Source organism: Gopherus flavomarginatus, chromosome 3 (assembly GCF_025201925.1).
Source record: "Gopherus flavomarginatus isolate rGopFla2 chromosome 3, rGopFla2.mat.asm, whole genome shotgun sequence".
Lineage (NCBI taxonomy): Eukaryota > Metazoa > Chordata > Testudines > Testudinidae > Gopherus > Gopherus flavomarginatus.
This window is the reverse complement of record NC_066619.1, coordinates 152,012,174-152,036,743: the sequence shown is the minus strand read 5'-3', so window position 1 is coordinate 152,036,743 and position 24,570 is coordinate 152,012,174. Positions and strand designations below refer to the sequence as shown.

Sequence of the window (24,570 nt, the reverse complement as noted above, 5' to 3'; positions counted from 1 at the left end):
GAGTGAGGGAAGCAGGATCTCTAGCCCTCACTTCAGCCAGGTTCTTATGCTCTCACTTTAAGCACAAGTTGCTCCACTAAGGCTACGTCTAGACTACCCGCCGTATCGGCGGGTTAAAATCGATTGCTCGGGGATCGATATATCGCATCTCATCTAGACACGATATATCGATCCCCGAGCGCGCTTATATCGATTCCAGAACTCCACCAACCCCAACGGAGTTGCAGAATCGACAGGGGGAGCCGCGGACATCAATCCCGCGCGGTGAGGACGGGTGAGTAATCCGATCTTAGATATTCGACTTCAGCTACGTTATTCACGTAGCTGAAGTTGCGTATCTAAGATCGATTTCCCCCCCGTAGTGTAGACCAGCCCATAGTCAGAGGAACTAGTCACGTCCTTAAAGCTAACCATGTGTTCTCTTGTTGAGCTGGGGCCTTGGTGAGGAAGTCCTGAATAGGAACGGCTTGGTTTGGACAATGGAAAACCTTTCCCCTACTTTTCAAAATTACCAGGGCAAATGCACAGTGATCAGCTTCCACAGACTAGGACCTGAGAGACCTCGGGTTCAGGTCCCTGCATCACACAGACTCCTGCGGGCCTTGAAGATATGTGCAGCCCTCATACTACAGCAATGAGGCCAGATAAGTACCTAAGACATCAGTTTTGAAAGCTACTTTTATTTCTGTGCAAGATGAAAGTTTAGATTATATAGTCCAAGGGTCGGCAACCTTTCAGAAGTAGTGTGCCGAGTCTTCATCATTCACTCTAATTTAAGGATTGCGTGCCAGTAATACATTTTAACGTTTTTAGAAGGTCTCTTTCTATAAGTCTATAATATATAACTAAACTATTGTTGTATGTAAAGTAAATAAGGTTTTTAAAATGTTTAAGAAGCTTCATTTAAAAATTAAATAAAATGCAGAGCCCCCTGGACTGGTGGCCAGGATCCAGGCACTGTGAGTGCTACTGAAAATCAGCTTGCATGCCACCTTCGGCCCCCGTGCCATATGTTGCCTACCCCTGATATAGTCAGTCACCAGCTTCTCCTGGAATATCATTATTGCTCCTTACGGCACTCTCAGTGCAATGGAACTGTATGTTGCAAGACTTTAACCCAGCAAGGAAGAGTAATCATGTGCAGGAGACCTAACCAGTAAAACTGGAGTGTTATGGGCCACGTTTTCCCAGCAGGAAGTGGATATAAAAGGAGGACACATTTTGAAGAGTGCAATGCCCAATATTTTCACCTCTTTCCCATCCAATTCTTAAAGTGCAAAAAAAACTAAACAAAAAAACCCACCAACAGTTTAAGATATTTCAAAAAAAAAAAAAAAAAAAAAAAAACACGAGGATTTTCACTCCATGCACCTAAAGAAGTGAGGATTTTTACCCACGAGAGCTTGTGCCCTAATAAATAGGTTAGTCTTAAAAGGTGCCATCGGACTCCTCGTCGTAAGATAATTTTGTTCAACTTGGACAATTCACTCCAGGTAATTACAGCAAATGGAGAAATATATTGCACTGTGTGAGAACACTGAATGAAGGACAAAAATGTGGTTAGAAAAACACACAAGATACCTGTGTCACATCATAACAATATTACTATGAAGAATATGGGTATTATATCAATCTGGCATAACTAAGCTATGTTTTATGCAAGATAGGTCCTGTGAGGTATCATTGGAAAGGTTACACTCTACTGAATGTGTTTATCCAATTTGTATACATGTATCATTTCTGCCTCTGAAGTTAGGAATATTGACTATGTAACCAGATGTTGCTTTGACATGGCAGGGTCATGTGATGAAGTCACCTGGTATGGAGTACCACCTTGGACACTGCTGGTATTTTTCCACTGAAAACAAAGGATTCCTGCCTTTTGTAAATTCTATTTAAGTCTGGGCAGTAAGTCAACCACGGCTCTTCTCCATTGCTTCCCCGCCCAGGAAGGAAGACTGCTAAAAACACCTGGAGAAAGGCAGGGCTGAGTCTAGTCTTTCAGGAGAAGTAACTGGAACTCTGAGCTGCAAACACCCTGCAGCCTGCTTAAAACCACATTTAGGGCGAGAAATTACTATTTGTAACCTGTTTCTTTGGTGTATTAAGCTTAGTTTGTGTGTTTTGTTTTATTTGCTCAGTAATCGCCTTTGTTCTGTTTGCTGTCCCTTATTATCACTTAAACAAAAAATAAGTTTATCTACAAAAGGTAAATTTTATTTCAAAACCCAGTTTGTTCAATTTATATCTTGGGGAGGGGGGCAAAAAGCTGTGCCTATCTCCTTCCACATTCAGGGAGGGGGCCATTTTTAGGAGCTTGCGCTGTGCAGATCTTTCTGTACAGTGCAAGACAATATTATTTTGGGTTTACACTCCAGAGCGTGTGCACACAGGAGTGCTGCCCATTCCCCTAGCTGAGTCCTCCCATGGAGAGCTGATCGCAGACTGTGTGTGATTCTACCGTTGGGCGTGTCCCTACTTGTGTGTGGGCTGAAAAGAGCCTTGACAGCCGGTCGTAGCAACACAGAATGAGGGAAGCCCAGGCTGATGCGACAGGCGGGCTCAGTGGGACCCCAGCACATCAGGTGGCACCCCAAAAAGGTGGGGGTCCAACCCGTCACAACCTGGACACATCTTTGACCATTCCAATTCAGAGCAAGCTGATCCAGTGTCCCTTCCCGGCAAAGATCAGAAGGGCAGCTTTACTGGGAAATTGCTGGGAAGCAGCAGGCTGACAATATTTTAATGAAATTTAACAGCAGCTTAGCTAGAATTGCAGGGGAAAGATCAAACCCTTTGGGCTGCTACCTAATGCAATCTTAGCCCTTCTCCAAACTGCTTTAGGAAACTTATCCTGCTGCTGCTGAAGACAGAGAGAGCTTTGCCATTAACTGCAATATGAGCAAGATCAGGCCTTTTATGAATATTTTTTATCTCTAGTTAAAAAATTGTTTACCTCTGACTTGTACTCAAAGTATCTAGGAGGACAACTAGCCAAGCTTTCTATTTACATTTCCAATGAGAAGAAAGGTTTCAAAAAAGGCTCCTTCCCACTATTACCACCTGTGTGTGTCTGTGTTACTGGAAAACCTAAATACTATTTGACACAGAAGGTTTTGCTTGCGTCCTTTCAGCCAGCCTGGGAAAGGTTCCAACCTTGAACCAGATTCAAGACTTTCATGCTCTCACGTTTCAGTAGGAGCGTCTGCGTCACCCTTTCAAAAAACTCCTGACACTTTGGAACAGCCCCCTAGTGCCGAGAAGCAAGTGGGGGCTACACGGACCAAGTTAGTTAGGAGTCGGTCTGCCGATAGCGAAATATTTCCACCGCGTCAAGCCCCAGCTAGTGCAATTTCATGTCCTTCCTCTTGGTCTGGAAGTTTTACTTACACGCAAGCTGGTGTCTCTTCTGCCATTACATAGCGACATCGCCCTTTCACACAGTAATGCTTGTATTCCTCGGGGCACTTAGAAAAGTGCCCTCTCCGACGCAACTGCGTGATATTATCTGCAAAAACAAGAGCGAGTTTTCAAGAGGACACAAAACCAGGTTTAAGCTACGGACGATCAACTTCACTGCCAAGCTCCTCACAAAACATTTCCATTCTGTATGTTATATAGGTGGATAAAACGCTGGCCCGAACCCCAAAGGTAAAATTCCAGAGGAGCTATAAGGTGTCAGATGAAGGAGTTAATTCAAAATAAGCACACTATCAAACCCCCCCACCACCAACAACAACCTGGAGAAGCATCCACACCACTGCAAGAAAATTCAAAGCAAAAATCGGTGAGCTAGACGACTTGGCAACTGAAGAGGGTCTTGATCCAGCAGACATCCTAGGAACATGGCCAGATGGCAAGAGTCAATGGGATACAATACCTGGCGATGGGACAGATTAGCTCCGAGGTAGGGGCGTAGTGACGTAGCTAAAGGAGTCCATAGAATCTACAGGGGAAAATTCTGATTGCACAGGACCATGCAGTAGAGTAGAACGTGTACGGATACAAATCCCAAGTTATAGGAATACACATTATGCTAGTAGATCTCCAGATCAGGAAAGACTGTTACAGTGGGTGCTTCAACTTCTCAAATAAACTGCTCCAATGTCATACCAGGGCAAAGCTTCCTGAAGCTACTTCTCAACACTGGTAATAACAGCTAGTTCTCGAGCGTGCAAAAGGAGAGGCTATTATCTACGGAGCCCTAAGTAACCCAGGACTTGGGTCAATAAGTAACTACAGTTGGGTCATTAAGCTACAGTGAAAGCCATATAACTAAGTTCCAGATCTTTAAGGGGGGAATCCTGCAAACTAAGTAGCTCAGTGACACTAAATGGTAGAAAGTGATCCAAAGAGCCAGTCAGAAACCCCAAAGTCAAAAGGGAAAATGGAAATTAAAATCTTAGGATAGAGACTACTTACATGGCCATGAAAGAATCACAGCAGATATTCACAGCCCGAAAGAAACACATCCAGCTATGGCAAAGGAAACAAGCTAAAATTATGATGGCTAAGAGGGAATCTGAAGAGCACTTCTGGGACACAGCTTGGTCTCTACATGGCTGAAAACAGTGTCTCCAGTGTTGTACTATTGGGCCAAACAACTGCTGGCCTTTCCTGGTCTATCCCCGCGCTACTTACCATCTCATATACTATCAAAATGCTGACTCCCACCCCTGCTCACCAAGGATGCCAGTTTCCACTGCCCATTCGTTCAAACAAATCCCTCAGTGCATTCACCCAAGCTGCCCCTTATGCTTGAGAGGCACTCCTAACAAACATCTGCAGAGCCACCTCACTGTCCTTCCTCCCAATCCCTCCTTCAAACGCTCCTTTGCTGTGATCGCTACAAAAAACTTGGCAATAGCTAGGCAGCTGACGTGCCAAAAACACGGCTGTCTGACCATTTCCTTGTCATTCCCAGTCTGTAACCACTTGGTCTATTGTCTTATGGGAAGCAGTTTAAGGAAGGGACGAAATTTTTGTTCTGGGTTTATGCAGCACCAAACGCAATGGGGCTCCGATCCGCAACTAGGGTTTCTAGGCACTGCAAATAACTACTACCGTACCAGAGGCAGACCTTCAAAGCATGGAAACTTCAAAAGGCTAGTACAGTGAGAGGTGCCAGACACTACAGGCACAGAGAATACCCAGAGACTTGTGCTGTGATAAATGTTACGTGTATTTGTGTGAGCGAGGGATTGTATTCTAGCTCCTGGGGAGAAGGTTACGGTTTCCTCCAGGAACTAAAATCAGCCGGGGCAATTACTACAAGTTTTCACACAGGTAACCGGCTCCACTGAAGTACGGCCCCTAGGCAGAACTGCATATACTGGTTCAGACTGGGTTCAAGAAAAGAACGGGCTGTTGGTATAAAGGAGCAGTGTGAACTGACTCAGGGACCCCTCCCCCCCGATCCTCTAACAGAGAGAGCAAAACCCTATTGAAGGGTTGGAAGGACTGGAACTTGTCAGCCTCTCCAAGAGAAAGATGGAGGACACGTGGTAAGCTTAGCATGTGTCTTGACTGTTTACTGTTGTGTGACATTTTCTCTAGTTGTTTCCGTCCGAAGTAAACAGACTGTGCTCTGTAAACGCTGGCAAGTTGCTGGTAACGCTGTCACCCACGTGGGAGAGAGCAGAATTGCATGTGCTGGATTGAGGTCAGGCCTGCTGGGGGGAAAGCACAGTGAATGGCAGGGAGATGCAACCCTAAAACCACCATCTGGAGGGAGAGGGATGTGGATTCCGGACATGCTAGTAAAGCAGGTGCCAACTCTTGCCAAGCCTGTAGGTGTCAGCTGAGCACTGAAATTCATAGCTGGAAACCAGTCCATCTCACCTATATGTTAATATCGTTCAAGACAGGTGTTAGACTTGTAAGGATGTGTTTATACTCTAGAAAATGCTTGTAAGTTGCTGCATTAATCTTACTTGTAACATCTATATTCCATGTTACAGAGTACAATATAAGTGTATTATAATTGTAAAAATGCCTGCCCTGGACTTGTGACTACAGACGGGAAGAGTAGCTTCCCCTGCCCATCCAAGAGGACTATTAAAGTGGGCCATTATAGGGCAAAAGCTTTTTTGATGCCCCATCCACCCATGGAGAAGAACATGCAGAAGGATTCGTCCCATTGGTTGGAAGGTAGGAAGAGGGAACAAAGACAGACACAAAGATTGTTCATCTCTTTGCTGTTTGAACTCTTACAAGGGCTGGAGTTAAGCAACAAAAAGCAGAGATCCCCAGGGTCAACTGGGGTTAGCCCTGAAAAGACATTCAATTCAATGTCACCTTTTGGAATCATAGACTGAACTCAGTTGTGCATATAGGATACCTGCATTAACCAATAAATAACTCATTTCTTTTTCCTAGTTAATAAATCATTCATTAGTTTCCTATAGGATTGGCTACCAATGTTGTATTCGGTGTGAGATTTAAGGTAAAAACTGGCATAAGTGACTGGTCTCTTGGAACTGGGAGAAACCTGAATATTTTGTGATTTTTGGTGTAAGTGACCATTTATCACAAAGTCCAGCTTTTGCCTGGGTGACAAGATAGACCAGAGAGCCCACTGGGACTGTCCATGACTCCATGGTACGACTGTCACAGAGATCCAGGAGTTCACATTTGTTACTGAGTTGCTGAAATCTAGGTATAGAACATACCACCAGGTTGGTGTGTGTGCCCTGTGGTTGGCACTCTCAGTCGTGAACCACTCCAGACAGCATGACGATCTCTACCCATAGGTGGCTGGAGACTTGAGACCCATAGGGATTCCCTGGAGGGGGCGCAGTTAACCCGAGAATTCATTTAACATGGTTAACCCTACTAACCATGTTACAACAGGGTCCCTGGACATGGTTGTCACTGGAACCCAGGGCAGGTACTTGGGGGCAGTGGGTTGGGTAAGTGAGCTCTTCTGGCCCGGATCTGAGCACAGCTCTATACACCAATTAGGATATTGGAGAGGCAGGCACAGGGATGTATTCCTACTCACAGCCATATGCTGTGTGAGCCAAGGAGCTGTCACACACATGAACAGATGTTCCCCTTGGCTCTGGCATGGCTCCTCTGGACCAGGAGGGTAGGGTCCCATAGCATCACCTAGCACAAAGTGAATAATAAAAATTACTTGCAAAAAAAGAAAAAAAAGTAAGTGTTCGGTTGTGACAGGGCATTAACAATCATGACCCTCAGGTCAAGAAATCCCAGCTGTCCAAGTTACTCCCACAGACAACACTCGCAGCATTAATATTCTAAAAGTTACGCGTAAAAACCAGGAGCAGACATCATCACATAGGCACAACGTGACTTTATGGACCCCATATTATGAGTGGGATTTCCTGACTCTGGAGGGCCTGATAAAGCAGCTTTTGTTCTGTGTTAAAGAGATTTCCCTGGCATTTCACTGAAAGGAGGAAGAGGAAAATAATCTTAGCTACCTGCCTTGGGAGGTTACCAGCTTTTCCAGCAGAACCTGCCAGGCTCCCCAGACTAGCAGCTCTTCCCTGGGCAGAGCTCTCAAGTGCTGTAAGCTCCCGGCCACCGCAGTTCTAGCAGAGCCAGCTTCAATTCTGGCCTCTTTAACTGCTCCTAAGTCTCCTGGTGGGAAGCTACTCAGCCTGAGGAGCTTACAGGTTTAGTCTGGTTAAGGTTACGCTGACCGATCTCAAAAAGCACCTACACCATAAGAGAAGGCACACGCATACCTTTTTCCAGTCACTACTGCATAAAAGACAACAACATTATTCAATCTTCTAATGTTCCTGCTGGTCAATGGCCATAATTCTTACCAAACATAATGAGTCTCCTCTCAAAAGCCAAGCGAGTGGCTGCATAAATCCTCTGCCGACCAGCATGAACCAATCTGTGCTTCTACCCATGTCAAAGAACAGCCACCTTCTGCTCTACCATGAAAGCCAGACTTGGTCAGGGCAAGATGGACACCACACTCTTCTCCACTCTTCTGCCGTACCATCCACCCGTCAATGCCCACAGCAAGTGTCACTAAACGCGGTGCACTACTGCTGCAATCCAATGGACCCCAGAACATCTACACCGCTTCAGGGACTCTTCTGAGTTCTTGAAATTAACCCTCCACACTTCAATAATTCACTGTACGACGGGTGTGATCCAGGAAAATGGCCTCTCGCAATGAGTCCCCGTTTTGGACACCTGCAGAGTTCCTCCAAGAGTTCAGTCAACTGGCACTGAACCCCTAATCTTCCCATGCTCTTCGGGAGTGGAAGTCATTACCAGAGACATTTCAGGGGAGGTCCCAGCAGCACAAAAGTGCTACCACACTGCAGGGCAGGGGGAAGAAGCTAGAGGAACAGAAGTTAACATGGGAAGAAGAAAGGAGCAAAGGACATGCATGATGGAAAGGGAAGATGCGGATTAGGGAGACAAAGGCACAGCAATAACCAACAATTTCTGTAGGACATGTCTGAACATTTTTGCTTCCATGAATATTCAAATGCCTGAACCTCACTATTGCAAGTACTCCTGGAAAAGGTATTATTTGAGTATTTATTGCTTAATACCTATTTCTTAATTGTACCTTAGGTTATGAGAGTCCCAGGGTGCACCCATTCGTGAAATGAGTCACCCAATCAGGGACAAGAAATAACACCAAGGAATTGAAAGAACCATCATAGCTCAGAACACCATGAACACAGACAACCTGCACAGACTGTGAATTATTCTTTGAAGAGATTCAGGAAGAATTTCAGACAGACATTCAAAAATTTGATAACCTGCAGCAGGACAACATGCCAATGGGGGCAGTGAGGTGGAACTCCACAGACATGTTGTATGCTATTCAGTGTGAATTATTTGGCTAGTTTAAGTTTAGAGCGCTTTTCTTCCCCCCCCCCTCACCCCCCAATTTTCGGTGTATTTCTTAATATTTAACAAGCTTAGAGTTTTAGGAAGGTCCTACCTGGCTCTGACTATCTGAGCTCACCAGCTGTTAACCTGCGTTGAGTATGCATGAAATGCCAAGCTCTCATATTCTCCTATTCACTAAAGCAAACTTACCTGCAAATTGAACTGTGAACACCTGAATTCCCTAGGCAAGAGCAGGGGGCAAATGATGTAGCAGAGAAACGAAGCTCTCCTCCCTCCCAGAAGTAATCATCACAAGGGTTAAAAGTTAATTCTAGTACAAAAGAATAATTAGTCTGGAGTGTAGCCTTACCATGCTGGTGCTAAGCAATACTCTTAAGAGCACAACACCAGCACCCCATGGGATTATGTTCTCACTGGCCAGGATATCTAAACCTAATTGCTCTCTTCCTTGTTTGCAAGAGAGGGATGGTAGCCCAAGAGACTGTTTCACAGGAGGATAGCATGGCAGTCACTCGGGTCAGCCTTGCTTTTGGTGGGTTCGGTGTCCCAAGATCATACATTTTAAGAATCTGCCTGATGACACTAGCACTGCTGAGCATTTTGATATATTGACACATCATCTCACTCTCACCACCCCATAATCAGCAAAAATTTGCATGATGTGGGGCATACAAAAATCAAGGTAGAAGACTTCTAACACCTGAAATGCATGTATTTAACATTTGCAATATCAATCACTAACCATACATATGTGAACAACAGGGGTACATGAGGAGGGGATTTGAGGGTTACAGCACAGACCTCAATCTTCATTTGAAACACTGCCCACTCTTTTTAATGTGAAAAATATTCAACAAATATTATTACACATACACCAAGTAATAATTCTAATAATAATTTTAACCAAATGCTTCATTTGGAATCATAAATGACGACTAGGGTTCTCTCTCATTCAAACTACAGTTGAGTGTCCTGATGCAGAATCATAGGACTGGAAGAGACCTCGTCTAATCCAGTCCCCTGCACTCATGGCAGGACTAAGTATTATCTAGACCATCCCTGCCAGGTGTTTGTCTAACCTGCTCTTAAAAACCTCCAATGATGGAGATTCGACAACCTCCCTAGGCAATTTATTCCAATACAGGTCACTACTTGTCAATCGACATTCTCATCTGCAAATGCTAACACTGATTTTGTCAGGTCATTGCAACACACACACACACACACACACACACACACTACTCTTCACCTCCATGTCCTGCACAGAATATGGTACAAGGCCATTTGGCACTGTTATATCCACATTTCACAGATTTACATGGTACCACACTCCCACAAGAGCACTTGATAAACTTCAGAATATCTGGAGGAGCAAGTGAGACATTGTCTGGTACAATTTTTGGAAACAGATTTGGAACGGTCATCACATATCCACCCATGCTGAAGTGGATCGAGTGCTGATGCAAGAGGAGCCAAAACATTTTCCCACACACATATGAAGATGTGCTTGTTTGACGTTTTCCTATAAATGCTTCACAGCTGGTGATAAGGAACTGAGAGCTTTGGTGTTTACATGGTACCTTTGCCAATTTATGCGGCCGATGATTTCTACCGTGCTTCAGACACAGTGGTACAATTTCATGACTGCATGCTACAGACACTCAATTTGGCTGCCCAGCAGAGAAGGAAACATGTGACTGCCCAGCAGAGAAGGAAACCACAGTTCCTTTGACAAGGCCAAAATAGGATGCTCCTGTACTATAGTCTAAGAGTGCATGGGCAGCTAGGAGTCCTGGTACAATGTTCCGGTGTTGCCCAGCAGTAGCACAGCTGTCCATTACAGCTCTCTCAGACTGGGCGCTCTGTGATCACTACAAACGTTACGCACTCTTCAAGCTAATAGTGCAAGAATAGGGCAAGTACATCAGCATCACCTGATAACACCGACATTTCCAGTGGCTGCTCTTTTGCAACCCGCACCGTTTGTTGTGCAAGGATGTTGTTGGCTATTTCATCCAAGCTGGCCATAGATCTTTGCTGTTGATCACCACACCTGCCTGGTTTATTTCAACTGGGAGGATGTTGTGTCTGCCTGCAATAACCAGCTAGTGCATCGCTGGTGAAACTTCTTGTCTTTAACGAGTTCTGTACAAAATGATGTCAATCAACTGTTTCTTATTTTCAGTTACTGTCAAGACAATTTTCAGTGGAGGCAGATGTGTACTTGTACTCAACTGATGCACTCTGCTTGCTTCTGTAGCTCGGTTAAATCCTCTTTGTGCCGAAGTCTTTGCCCCTGTCAAAGACAAGTCATACATCATTTGCTGCAAAGGTGACTTCTTCTGAAGTATGTCTAGTTGACACCTCTGTCAGCAGCTGCATCTTTAGGTTAGATTTAGCCTGGCAATCCTCATGTCACCAGAGTCAGTGAATGTTGACACTGATACAGGAGTGAATGCCTGTGACAAAATATTCTTGAAGTTAACCCTTCGTGAACTTGCTTTTAGGCCTATCACTCTTGAATAGATAAGGTTTGTGCCAAATACCTTTGTTGAACCAACCTGTACATGCTTTTTTGTCACCAGCAGCATCTCGTCTATCCTCGGTATTGTGTCACAGAACCCGGCAGGCCAGCTACGTTCAAATTCTTGTATTTGGCAAATTCCAGTTGTAAGTACGTCATTGGCATTGACTGGAGCCACACTACTATTGCCTCTGTGTGCTTCGATGGGCTTAAGGGACTGATGCATACCTCCAGTTTCTTACCAATGACTTCTCTGTTCTTTGCATCTGCAACAATCCTAGGCTTCATTTCTTCTTTGGGGATCTCTTGTATTGTATTTGATGTGTGCTTGGTTTATAATATGTTAGCGTCTCTAACTGTTCAAGACTGGAAAAATAATTCTCATGAGTGACTATGTAAGAATTTGTTAAGTCAGCGTGCTCTGAGTACAAAAATATGCCTTCTGCCCAAGTTCGAGTGGGGAGGACAGGGCTGTATTAGCAAAGTATACTGACACAGACATCACATGTGTACCTCCTAGCTAATTATGTTCCAGAAACAAAATATTACTGGCGTTTTCATTAAAAATAATCGAAATTCAGTGAAAGTGGTTTCACTGTCATCTGGCTTCTAAAGCAGGAGGAAAATGCTCAACATGACACGGTGTCATCAGGCAGTTTCTTTCAATTTAAGGTCTTGAAATTGAGAAGTCACACACACACAGCGCTTGCATTTGGCTACTGGACTCGAATGTGTCACCACTAGATCACAGATCCCCATTACATCAGGAATGGTCTAAGTGGGTATTTTAAACTGTTGTGTGTATCATAAAGAAATGAGTTTGTTTGACTTGCAAAAAGCAGCTGACGGACGCTGCTCTCATTTAAGTTGTAATACCAGCCTACAAAACAGCAGCCCGAACTGCAGCCACACGTCTCTGCCTCCCTGAAAGAGAGGACAGTACCTCAGCAGCAGCCAGATCTTGCTATGAGTGCAGGATTGGAGGAGGAAGAACAGGTGTCCGAAGTGGAAATCCCATGCTGCCAGGGGAAAACATTCTAGTGTGGGCATGGCAAACTGGCTGAAATTCAGTTCCTAAGATCATTTCATTCCAGTCAATGCACTGATTTTCCCCAGCTCGTTAAGGCTCCCATTATCAATGCATTCCGTACTGTCAGAGTTTCCTGGCATCACAATTCATCGGTTATAAGGCTGAAACGAATCTAAGTTGCCTCTCTAACATACTGCTTCTCTCGGTTCCCAGTATTTCTCTAAAGGCTTTTCTAAATTCTTCCTACACGTTACCAACAAAAATAAGCGTGGCCCATTGACAAAGTCTCAAGTGTGCACGCTGCTTTAGTTTCTCTTTCTTCAAATTGTAACGAGACAACTGTAGGAGGGATTTTCACATCTCCTTGGCCTAACTCGGCTCTCACTGAAATCAAAGGTCAGACTCCCACTGACTTTGATGACAGCTGAGTAAGGCCCATGCTGAGTGCTTTAGAAAACCCCACCTTTATACTGTTATTTTTTTAAATACAAATAAAGAATAAAACATTTTAAATCCTAAAGTCTCTATTCAGTAGATACTAAAGTTTTTGCTGCATTGATCCTTTTTGTGCGAATGGCTGATACTTTGTCACCTTGCTGCCAGACAAGTGTTGCCTGCAAGCGTCCCATTTCCTCCCATTGGCCAGGATGATAGTCAGTGACACCCCTCCTAAGCCCCTGTTTCCACACCAGGTAGAGCCAAGTTAACAAGATCTTCAAGCAGCACCACTGCTGCACTGGGGAGATCTTGGTTAATTTCATTTGGGGGCTTTGTTCCAAATAGGTGGGGAGCAAGGGCACAAAACTGAACCTAAAGAAACGAACTGGTACATTATACCAAGATGTACCCGTCTTACCTGATCCCAGCAGAAAGTAGCCTTCTGCTATTTTACTGGGTGGCAGGAAGTCACCGCAATTCAATTAATTCCTATGTCTGATTTTGCCCATATTATATATAAGTCTAAGGGAATCAGACTACGAGTTGGGGAGCAGTGACAACTCCCTAAGGGATTTTCCCTCAAGTCTCCTGCGTTTTTAAGAGCATGATGCTATAACAACATTGCTACGATACATGCTCACAAGAGATGGGCGCGCGCATGTCAGGAAAGCAATAGACCCACATTAGGTCAACAGCAGTTCTGATGCTTCTTTAAGACCATCCTGGGTCTGATGTATAAATTACACTGGAGACAATGGGGCCCAGGTGTGCATATCCGAAGGCTGAAAAACATCTGGGACGAAGGACACGCAGAAAGCATAAGAAAATCTCTCTGGCACACTGCAGTCCTGGCAATCAGATCGGAGGGGAAGGGGGGAGATTTCCCTTCCTGGATAACATCAACGTGAGTGGAGTCTAAATGCAGCTGAGAAGGTCTGAAACACCAGCAGCACATTCCAGAATCACTGCCCAATGACAGCTCGGGGTAAGGGCTTTTGAACTCTCCCTCTGATGATGCAGCAACAAACAGCATGATCATAAGGAAGTCTAGTGGCACCATGGCCAGCGTTAACCTTATCAATGTGCAACAGGAACAGGACAATTAGCTCTTCGATGGGGCCCGGGAGAAATGGTTTGCAAAACTGAATCCAGAACAGTTTGCAGCGTAAAGAGCTTAATTTCAGGAGTTGTACACAGTGCGGCCACATCCCCAAGGCAGACAGCTAGGGGCTTGTTAACATTATCTTTCATTTTCAGGCTGCAAAGACATAGTTATTAAAACACTGTTGCAGAATCAGTTTGCACCTTGCAGGCCTGTCTACTCCAGGATGGACACTGGAGCATTGAAAATGCCTTGGCTGTTTGCAGCACCAGGCCAGAAAGCACCATTGAGACCTATACTGACTGTACCATTTCAACTCACTGGTTTGCTTTTAACCTGAATCAGTATCTTGTCATAATGCAGTTACCTGCACAGTCCTCCAGAGAGCTGCATACGGGCCTCTTCACTCCGTAGTCAGCAGTCACGTTCCAGCCGTCACCCACACAGTTGGAAACTGCTAGGCCTTCAATTAAAATAAAAAAAGGTTACTCTAGGGTCTTCAAAGGACTCCGTTTGCTCTGGCTTGGCGCGGGGTAGACGCCACCAACGATAGCTAGCTGGGAATTAGAAAGGCCTGAGCTTAATTTACAAATCTGGTGTACATTCCCGGCCACACGCCTGTGCGTTGCCTCTGCTCACCTCTGGAGTGGAATTGAGCTCCATGCAACGTCACAGCACGTTTCATTGGGGACCTAACCTCACCAACGTCTCCTACTTTTATCACTTTGAACTGTGGGACAAGAGCAACGATATGTCAATGAGTGAAGGGAAAGTAACGTTTGGGTTAGAGGGAAGATCACTACTCTAAGACTCATGCAGTCTGATGGATTCCTTGGCCACGTAATTCCTGTTAGGCTCAAACTCTAGCAATCAACGCAAACGTGCTGAGTGACGCAGGGTGATCTTGGAACCGCACAACACGGCCTCTCTGCTCTGCACGCCAGACCCCTGCACAAGCAAGAGAAAGTGTGCCTGGCTCACTCCAGCAAATACCTCGTCATTAACATTTAAGCCTCACCACACCCAGCCCTGCAGTGATCGGGCAGGGTCCCGCGCTATCACACAGCAAAGCCATGGTGGGAGAGGCCTGGGCACACCTGCCCCCTCAGCTGGCAAGAAGACGGCACGAGGTGGCAGGCTCCCAGAAAGGCCAGCAAGAGGCAAAGACATAGGCAGCTAATGTTTCAAGCTCAGGATAGGCGAGAGGGGCCTGAGCTCAGAAAGCAGAGGGTCAGGCTCTCTCTGTGGGGCAGGCTGAACTGCCCCATAAGGGAGGGGGCTGGGACCTGCGATTGCCACTGTGGCCCAACGTTTTCTCATTGGAGCCCGTGGGAAAGGCAGGAAATTACAGGACTGGTGCTCAGTACAGGTCTGTGCTGCTTCCAGCACCGCACAGGACAGAAACAGCCAAAGGGCAAATGCACAGCACCTGTGAGTACCACTGCTGTCGCCTCTGCCAACTCTGCCCTATCCCCCATCCTAGTGTCTCCCCATCTCTCATCCCTCTTCCAGCTACTGGCCCCCTGGCGGTCCTCACCAGCACACCCTCTGCTGCCCTGCTCAGAGCTGACAGAGGGAGAGCAGCATGCAGCAGCAGACACTCATTCGCCCTGCTCCTCACAATGCTGCATGGGGCAGGGAAGCAGGCAGAAGGCTGGGAAGCAGCATTTTACTACTGGAACCAGAGCCCCTAGCACCTCTAGGCAGAGCCTTGACAGAGGCTTTTCTTTCTCACCTCCTCTCCTGAGCAGGCAAGCCCAGCTGCCTTTCCCTTCTCCCTCAACTCACCCTTCGCCGCTGTGGGGAAACCCACAAGAGGCTCCTTTCTCACCCTACCTGCGTCGGGGGCGGGATCAGGGACCGAAAGTCAGGGAAAGAGAAGACAGCACCACAGAGCTCCACTGCTTATTACCATGGTCCTGCTAACTTCACGGCCCATTTTTGTAAATTTCACATTTTAAAAGTCTTGAATTTCAGGGTTTCTGAAATTTCACAGTGTTGTAACAAACAAACTACAGGGATATGTATTTAAAAATGGAAAATAAGCATAGAGCATAAGAACAGCCATACTGGGTCAGACCAAAGGTTCATCTAGCCCAGTATCCTGTCTTCCGACAGTGGGCAACGCCAGGTGCCCCAAATCAGAGTTTCTCAAACTAGGGGTCCCACCCAAAAGGGGGTCAGATCCCCCATAAGCAGCTGAGTCAGAACTAGGATTGCTACATGACTGCTCGAGGCTTTTCAAACAGAGCAATTGCCTTTGGTTGTGCATCAAGCTTTATCCTTAGAGATGCTTGACGACCTGCTGAGTCAGTGGACCTAATTGCTTCATTTGAACATCTTGTAAAATTAAGGACAAGACTGAAACAACCTTCTCTCCTCTCCACAGAGGAACAGATGTGGGAGTGGAGTGCCACAGATCCTTAAGAAAGTCATGAGGCGGGACTGTATATGGGGGGCTTTTTGCAAGTGACCAGTGATTTTGGTACCTCAATTTAAGACACCTGAAGGAGCCTGATCTTCAGAAAATGGGGAGCACCAACCCTCTGACAATGACACCATTTCAAAGCGTCTCAAAAGTTGGATTCCTAAAAACGGAGACATCCAAAAGTCACTAGTCACTTTTAAAATCCTACCCTTACGTGTATTTCTAACTCTGCTCCTATTGATGTCAATGGAAATTTTACCAGAGATAGATCACCAGTGAGTGCCTTTGAAGAATCCAGCCCCTGAGTTCCTTGCCCATAGTAGGTTATCCTTATGCATAGTTTGATACCACTGTTTAAAAGTCAGTCAAGACAATCATAGATCTGTTTTCCATTTTACTTAGCATGGGTGTCACACCTAGATCACCACAGTTAGAAACAGAAGCGATCAGACCAACCGCATGACCCTGGAAATATAGAATACAGTGCCCAGATAGTTAACATATCACATATTTCACATACATGCCTTGCTGAGTTTTCTGCCAGGCTTGCTGTTCTCAGTCACTGATCTAGGATAATTGCAAGGGAAGGGCAAGAGAAACAATTCTTTTCCTTATTTTAAGCCTGCCATAATAGAGTCCAGGGGCAGTCGAGGGGAAATAGGTGAGAAGCGGCAAGTTACACCTGTTATGAGAAGAGAGCTCCCTCCCCTTCCTCAGCACTGTGTCCACAGAACAAAGTCTTGACAGCGTATAAATGTTCTGGTGGGATATTCTGCCAACCAGCTTGTTGCGCAGAGGGCAGAGTTACTGCTTTGCAGGTGGTTCTGTGTGTATTTCAGTCTCCCTGGGAACAGGCCGCACCCTCTCCAGGCATGCCTCTCATGAATGAATGCAGCAAGTGGGGAGAGAAGCGGCGGGTCATGGAAGCAGGAGGCTGCAAAGCAGCACCTGCTCCGAGCACATGCACCTACTCCACACCACCACACCCACAGCCAGAGTAACACAGACCGCACCCAAGGCAGCGGCACACACCTGCTTTTGAGGGACATGGGTGGGGAGAGAATCACCCCTCTCAACCGGCAGAGCTGCTTCTCAGCCCGTGGAAAGACTGCAGTAGCTTCTGCATCCCCACACCTGCTCTGCCCGGGCAGGAGTTGGGGGGAAGAGGTAGATACCTTCTGGTTCCTCACAGCCCCGCCTGCTTCCAGCCTCACAAAGCTAAGCTTCATGGAGGCAATGCAAATTGCTGGCACAGCTCCCCTATCCCACAGACAATGGAACCGCTCAAACCACAGGGGCAGAATTATCCCAACTGTTTTTTGTTGTTCTTGTTTTTAAAAGAGCAAGAGCTACACAAATATTTTCCACTCAATCACCAATAACAAACACTAAAACAAGGTCACTGGGAGAACGAAAGAGACCGAATGTAAAATCTTGGCATCCAACGTTTGCTCACACACTCACCCCCAGATCATTCAGTCTCACAGCTGGACAGTTCATCCACACAGCAGCTAAAGCCTCAATCCCCTGATGTTTGCCCACCTGTTGAATGCAAGCACAGGAGCAGTTCCATTGACATCAGTCAGATTACTTATGGGTGAAGTTCAGCATAAGTCTAAGCGACAGCAGGATCAGGGCATAAATCATTATCTTAGATGCACTTGCAGCGCTACAAGGCCAACTAAGTACAGATCTGGGGTGCCTACTTTCAGACACCTTAACGCGACCTGATTTTCAAAGAGTGAGCACTTAGCATTTTCTGAAAATCAGGGCCCTTTCAGCTTAGGTCTCTAAAACTGGAGCCAGCCAAAACTGTTAGTTGCTTATGAAAATCTTGGCTTAAATGTCTAATATGACTCAAATTCAGGAACTGTAGAATAGCAAAATAAAGTCACTGCAAAACCAGTGTAATTGTAGCTGGGCAGAACTCCCTTCTCTCCTGAATTGTTAATACAGCAGCAATCAAGCGCTATCACATTCCAGCAGATGGGACAAGGATCTATCCCACGTGTTAAATACAGAGCCAGTACCATGTCAGGAAGCCTTTCCCAACAAGTATTTCTCACCCAATCTATACTAGGGCACTGCTGTTTTAAAGCTTTCGGTTTAACTAACTTCATTTTTAGTTCTGTGCTTTGGGCCCAATCCTATCCCCCTGCCCCCCGAGTCACCTGGCTAGGGTGACAAAAGTCCCTTGCTCTCCCAGTGGTTGACAGAGATAAGGACCCGGATGACAGTTGGCTGGATTAAATTCAGTCTGCGTGAGAGAGGGGTGATGCTGACTTTCTCCCACTGACCTGCTGTGACACCTTGGGCAAGACATATCCCGAAGCCAGCGGGAGGGCTGTTCAGAGTAAAAGTGAAGAGACAGGGGCTCTAAAAGGCTGATTACAGGGGGTCATGGTTCCAGGTTTCATAGGACTGTTGTCCAATCACAAGTTACTGGACTCTGTGGCGTTCACCTACTTAGAAGAAAAGAATAATTCCTCCTGCCACACGAATTATTAGGTTATCCAGGAGATCAGACTAGATCAGGGGTCGGCAACCTTTCAGAAGAAGTGTGCCGAGTCTTCATTTATTCACTCTGATTTACGACTTCACGTGCCAGTAATACATTTTAACGTTTTTAGAAGGCCTCTTTCTATAAACCTATAATGTAGAAATAAACTATTGTTGTATGTAAAGTAAATAAGGTTTCTAAAATGTTTGAGAAGCTTCATTTAAAATTAAATTAAAATGCAGAACCTCCCAGACCGGTGGCCAGGATCCAGGCAGCGTGAGTGCCACTGAAAATCAGCTCACATGCCGCCTTTGGCACCCCTGCCATAGGCTGCCTACCCCTGGACTAGATGATTAAACATAGTGGTCTCTTCTGGCCTTAACATCTATGAGTGGAGTCCAGGACAGGTAGCGCCCCACAAACTTTAGCTGGAGGTTGTGGGTTCCCCAAAGCAACTGAGTTTGTCGTCAGCTCTTTTGAGCCTTCCAGCAACAATAAAAAAAATGTTCCTGCCAAACCCCCTAAGAACTCCCTTAGCTTGCCAGTCAATAACAAAACAATACTGTACATTATGCATAATTTCTTAATGACAGTGTCTGCGCACACACTAATTTTATTGAAACAGGAGTACTCAAAGCTTGCCAGTCCAAAAATCCCCATGCTGCAGGTCAGTTACAGCCCAGAGGAGAGAAAATTCTATTCAATTACACTACGCTGGGAAGTAAGAAATCGCTGAATGTGCAGAAACCCATAGGAACACATCTTGTACCCCAGCTGGCGTGTTAAAGGTCCAAGTGGATGCCACAAAAGCACAGAAATCCCATAGCCCCACCTCACCCATGCAGCCCAAACCCCACGGACCAATAATGAAAAGGCACGTATGGAGTGAAGCAGGTTGATGCTGAGAAGGCAGTACTCCCCTCTGCCATGTATTCCCCAAAGACCCAGATCTGCCAGGCCCATGTCCCTTCCATTTAGGGTGACTAGATGTCCTGATTTTATAGGGACAGTCCCGATTTTTGAGACTTCCACTCAAAGGTAGATGGAATAACGCATGCCTCCTCTCTGTACAAACAATGGACTTTCAACTTACAAGTCTTATTTAAAAAGGGTGAGCTGAAATCTAGCATATCAGGGTAGGGATGAAAGCAGCCCGAAGCCAGCAAAATATTAAAATATTTGTTGCACTGATTTCACTAAAAAAAAAACTGCAACACCAAAAGAGAATGCCCTGCTTATCACCAGGCATTAACTTCTATGGGTTTTAAGGCTACTGAAATGCTTAGGACTCAGATCCAAATTCAGGGTTTTCGTGGCAATCTTGGCAGACTGTCACTGCAGGAATACCTGGAAATAATCATTTCTGACCCCCTGCCCAGGACAGGGGCAGTGTGTGTTCAGACAGAAATCAGAGCCAACTACAGACAACACTGCACACACTATGTCAAAACAGAATAACCAGATAGCAAGTGCAAAAAAATCGGGACAGGGAATGGGGGGTAATAGGAGCCTATATAAGAAAAAGCCCCCAAGATCGTGACTGTCCCTATAAAGTCGGGACATCTGGTCACCCTATGTCAAAAGAAAGTAAGTTACCACTTGTATATAGGACTTGGAAAAGTTACTCAGAGTCTACAAGGCCCCGAACTAAGCGTAATCATCAGGCAGAGACACACTGGTACCCCAGACACACAATCCCAAATCCCCCAAGGGCTACACACACACACACACACACCCCATCTCAACTCATGCCTTATCCTGCTCAGTGTCTGGGCACCGCCACTGCTTTGGCCCCAAAGACCTGGCTCTTTCACCAGCTGAATGCTGCCCCCCATCCATGCCCCATCCTTGCCAATAAATCTGTATGCACTGGGGTGACAGCAGTTTCAGCTCGTAGGGTCCCCTACACAGAGCTCTCTGCTGATGTGCCCCCCCCCCCATGAACCAGCAGTAGCAGCCCCACTCCCCAGCATCCTATTGTAAACAATGGGGGACAGCTCTGTTCCCCCACCCCAATAGAAGCCCCCGCATCAGGTAGTGCAACAGTCTCTCTGCTGGCTCAGGCAGACATGGCTGCATCGGTTTGCAGCATGTTTGTATCTGAAAGTTCTTTTGGCAACCCCAAGGACTGGAGACGTATGGCCAGAAAGAGCTCCGCTGACATTAAGGCACCTATATGCGGTGGATGGATTTGGCAGCTGCTAGGAGTGAAGTCCTTTTGAAAATCCAACCATGAATTCCCACCCCCACCCTCCCAAGCCCTCCCACAATGAAACCTTTGCCATCAGCAGGATCTCTCTCTGGCTAAGTGGATTTGTCAGGCCCTGCTGATGTACATATAAAATGCCATAGTTGTTTATTTAAATGGAGTTACTAAGAAGGGATTAGGAACAGTGTCCTGTTCTGCTGTTGGTTTTCAGACTCCTGTAAAAATCCCAGAATTCTGGATAGGGAATTGTGCTGTGTGGCATAAAACCGGCAGGAACCCAGCACTTCTCTGAAGATTGGTAAAACATTTTATAGGGCAACTTTCATCTGGGTTGTTTACTTCTAAAAAGGGTTTTTTTTTTTAAATAAAACAAAACAGGACCTTTAAAGCTTACTTCACCACCACCACCCCAAGATGGCGAGAAAATTTCAATCCAGCCTTAGGTAAAGCAAAGCCTTTAAAATGGAGTCCCTGCCATGAAAACACAGGTGAGATGGGTCTATTTTTCCACCCGCATGCTCCATTCCCATTGATACTGATTGTTATAGACATGCACTGCGAGGAAACAGCACAGGCATTCTCAAAACAACCAACCAGAATCATCTGAAGTCTTGGGGCTGGATCCTGCGAATGGGAGCCCTCAGAAGACTGGAAAGGGAGGATTAATTCCGTCCCGAGGGCCCACAGAAATACGTATCTAACACAACACGTGGAGTACAGCCTCATGATGATGCAGGGGAGCTTCCCCTCATATTACTACATGCACTCAGAGAACAGACCTTCAGCCTGATGGGAAAGATGAACATTGAAAGCCCCACACCTCTCACTAATGCTGGACAGAATGGCAGGTTTAAAGCCCCACAAGCATCAAATTGAAAACTGTACCTCTGCAGACAGTGAGGACAACCCAACCCACCGAAGAGAACATGCACAGGGGAGATATTATGAATTTGTGCCCTTTCTAGCTTCTTTATCATGTACAAGACAGCTTGAAGGGCTTGTTGTTGGAAATTGATTTCCTCTCCCTCTTCAGGTCCCAATGCCCCTGGAAGACAGTGTCATGACCAGACAAGCAGTGAAACGACAGCACAAAGGCAAAGTGGAGCAATTGTGAAGGAAAGTGATTGTTAGCCAGTTGTAACTCCAAAAACTCTGCAACACATTAGGAAAGAGCTGGGCTTGTTACAAGATTTGGCAAAGGGGGGGGCAACACACATCACCAGGCCTCCACCGGCTCTGCCATCGAAAGCAAGACTTGACACTCCTACCCATGTCGATGGCCTTGTCTACACTAGACAATGTTGCTGCTCTAACCAGACCAGTATAGTTAAGGCAGCAAAGAAAAATCTAGTGTGACAGAGTGACACCAGTGTAAGAGTGCTTTTAAGCTTAGACAAAGCCTAAGGCTGAAAAACAAAAACAAAAAACATTTTCAAATAAGACTCTTGGACCCTCTTTATATATCTTAAAGGACTAAAATAGGAGATAAGTCTAAGTCTTGTAAAAATCCTTTACAGTTCATCTTTAGGGCTGATATTATACCAAGGCAGAGTGGGGGAGCCACAAAACCATCACTTTTGCTAACAACTCAGTAAATCAATCTATCCCTCAAATACTTGCAAGGAAAGTCAGTGGCTCAGAATTACCATAGAGCCCATTCTGACAGGTTTAATTTCAAAGTTACCAGGCTTCTTCCATCTTATTTTAGGTTGAGTTTTCTCTCCCCCTTTCATGAGATTTTTCTTGGTGTTTTTTTAAAACAATCATTTAAATGACTCCTTTGAAAGATGGAAGAAGGACCACTCAGAGGAGCCTGGAAGAGCTGTGATGTTTCAGGCATGCATTTTAGGTTAATAAGCAGCAATTCAATCATTAACTGATAAACATGTATTTTGCTTACCAACTTCCATGCTAGCCAAAAACCCCTTTACTATTTATTCTCAGATGTTAAGAGCCATCAAACATCTAAAGAGGGTTGTTTGGTTTTTTTTTGTTTTCTGAAAGCTTTAAACAGAGCATGTTTTGAGCACAGAAGATTTGGGGGCCACACTTTATGACGAATATCTTCAATATAAATGGCTAATAAGGATTAAGAGATACTATACACGTGTTACCAACACCAGTACTGCATTCTACATGGTTACAAGTGTATCAGTCAAAGCTGTTCTTGATTGTTATAAGCCAGGTGTTGACTATAATGACCGATTAACCAGTTGTAAGACACCTATTAATCACTTATTAACCTTTCACGTGCCATTTATAAATGCACCTTAATCTACAGGGTGACTGATTCTTCATTTACTTCGGTCAAGGAGCCCAATACTCTATTGGTGTCTCCTGCTTGGACCACTAACAGCTCTGACCACATCCTTCCAGCAGCCATCCCACCCACACCCCCTATCACACCACTACCACCTGATGAGCTTTTTAACCGAAAATATCTCAATGGGTCTATGCAGAAAACTGCAGCTTTTAAACAGGACACATCAGGCGTTTCGTAGCCAGATACACTCAGTGCTCTAACCCTGACCCCGGACCGCACAGCGCCGGTGTGCAAGAAATAACCCAGTTTGGAGTTACAGGGGCATGGCAGGGAGGGGGGTGGACAAAGCCCCTAGCTACGCCATGCAGCGCTGGTTTTCTTTTACTAACATTTCAACGCACGAAGAACTTGAATCCTCAAGTGCCTTAAAATAAAATGTTTGTTCTACAGCTAAAAATAGCCCCCCCCCCCCTCCCGCTCAGGGCAGATTCCGAAAGCGGAAAGACTCAGAAACCCCTGGAAACAGGGTGAGGGCCAGCGAGGTCACCATGCAAACAGCCAGGCTGACAAGCCCCCGCTGGGCAGCCCGGGAAGGGCCGGATCAATCCATCTGCCACGTTTGAATTGGGGGCGACTCCCCTCTCCCAGCAGCGCCGCTGGAGCCACCCTCCTCCCATTGCAGCAGCAGGTGGGGGCTGCCCTTTGCTCCTTCCCCCCAGCCCGTCCCCGCCTTACCCAGCAGCAGCAGCAGCCCGGGGCCGCTGCCCAGGAGCACCGCGTCCATCGGAGCCCCGGGGGTGGGGGAGAAGCCGCCTGCCCGCAGCAGCGCTCCAGCTCCAGCAGCAGCACCCGGGCAGCGCGCGCCCCGCAGCGCACATAAACCCGGCCAGCGCAGCCCGCCCCCTGCCGGCAGCCCGGGGCGCGGAGCGCGCGCCGCTTCCCCTTGGCTCCGGGGCGGGCCGGGTGTCGCGAGCCCCGGGGCCTCGTAGCAATTCTCCGCCCGCCTCGCGCCCCGAGCGCTGCGCCGCAGGCAACAGGGGGCGCTCAAGGGGCTGCGCTAGGCAGCGGGTGCAAGGGGAGGTGGTGGGCCCAGGGCCTCGAGGGTGAACGCGCAGCTTGCAAGCTAAGCTGATGGGAGACTCTGGTGTCCATCCGCGCGCTGGGGTGTGTGTGTGTAAACAGAACTGGTGTAAAATCACACCTGTTCGTGAAACGGCTGC

At 46.4% G+C, this 24,570-nt stretch overlaps 1 protein-coding gene across 2 annotated transcripts in view; it reads right to left on the bottom strand.

The window, feature by feature from the left end:
- BTC (betacellulin) overlaps positions 1-24,219 on the bottom strand; it is a 30,346-nt gene extending 6,127 nt beyond the window's left edge. The window contains exons 1-3 of one of the 2 annotated variants that reach the window (XM_050945083.1): positions 24,086-24,218; positions 14,318-14,413; positions 3,391-3,508 (exon numbers count right to left, since the gene is read on the bottom strand). In XM_050945083.1, coding sequence (XP_050801040.1) covers positions 3,391-3,508; positions 14,318-14,413; positions 24,086-24,134 — 263 coding nt within the window. In that variant the 5' untranslated portion in view covers positions 24,135-24,218. Of the gene's footprint in view, positions 1-3,390; positions 3,509-14,317; positions 14,414-24,085 lie in introns of both variants that reach the window. The other variant, XM_050945084.1, reaches the window with a different exon arrangement.
- Positions 24,220-24,570: the final 351 nt, after the last annotated feature.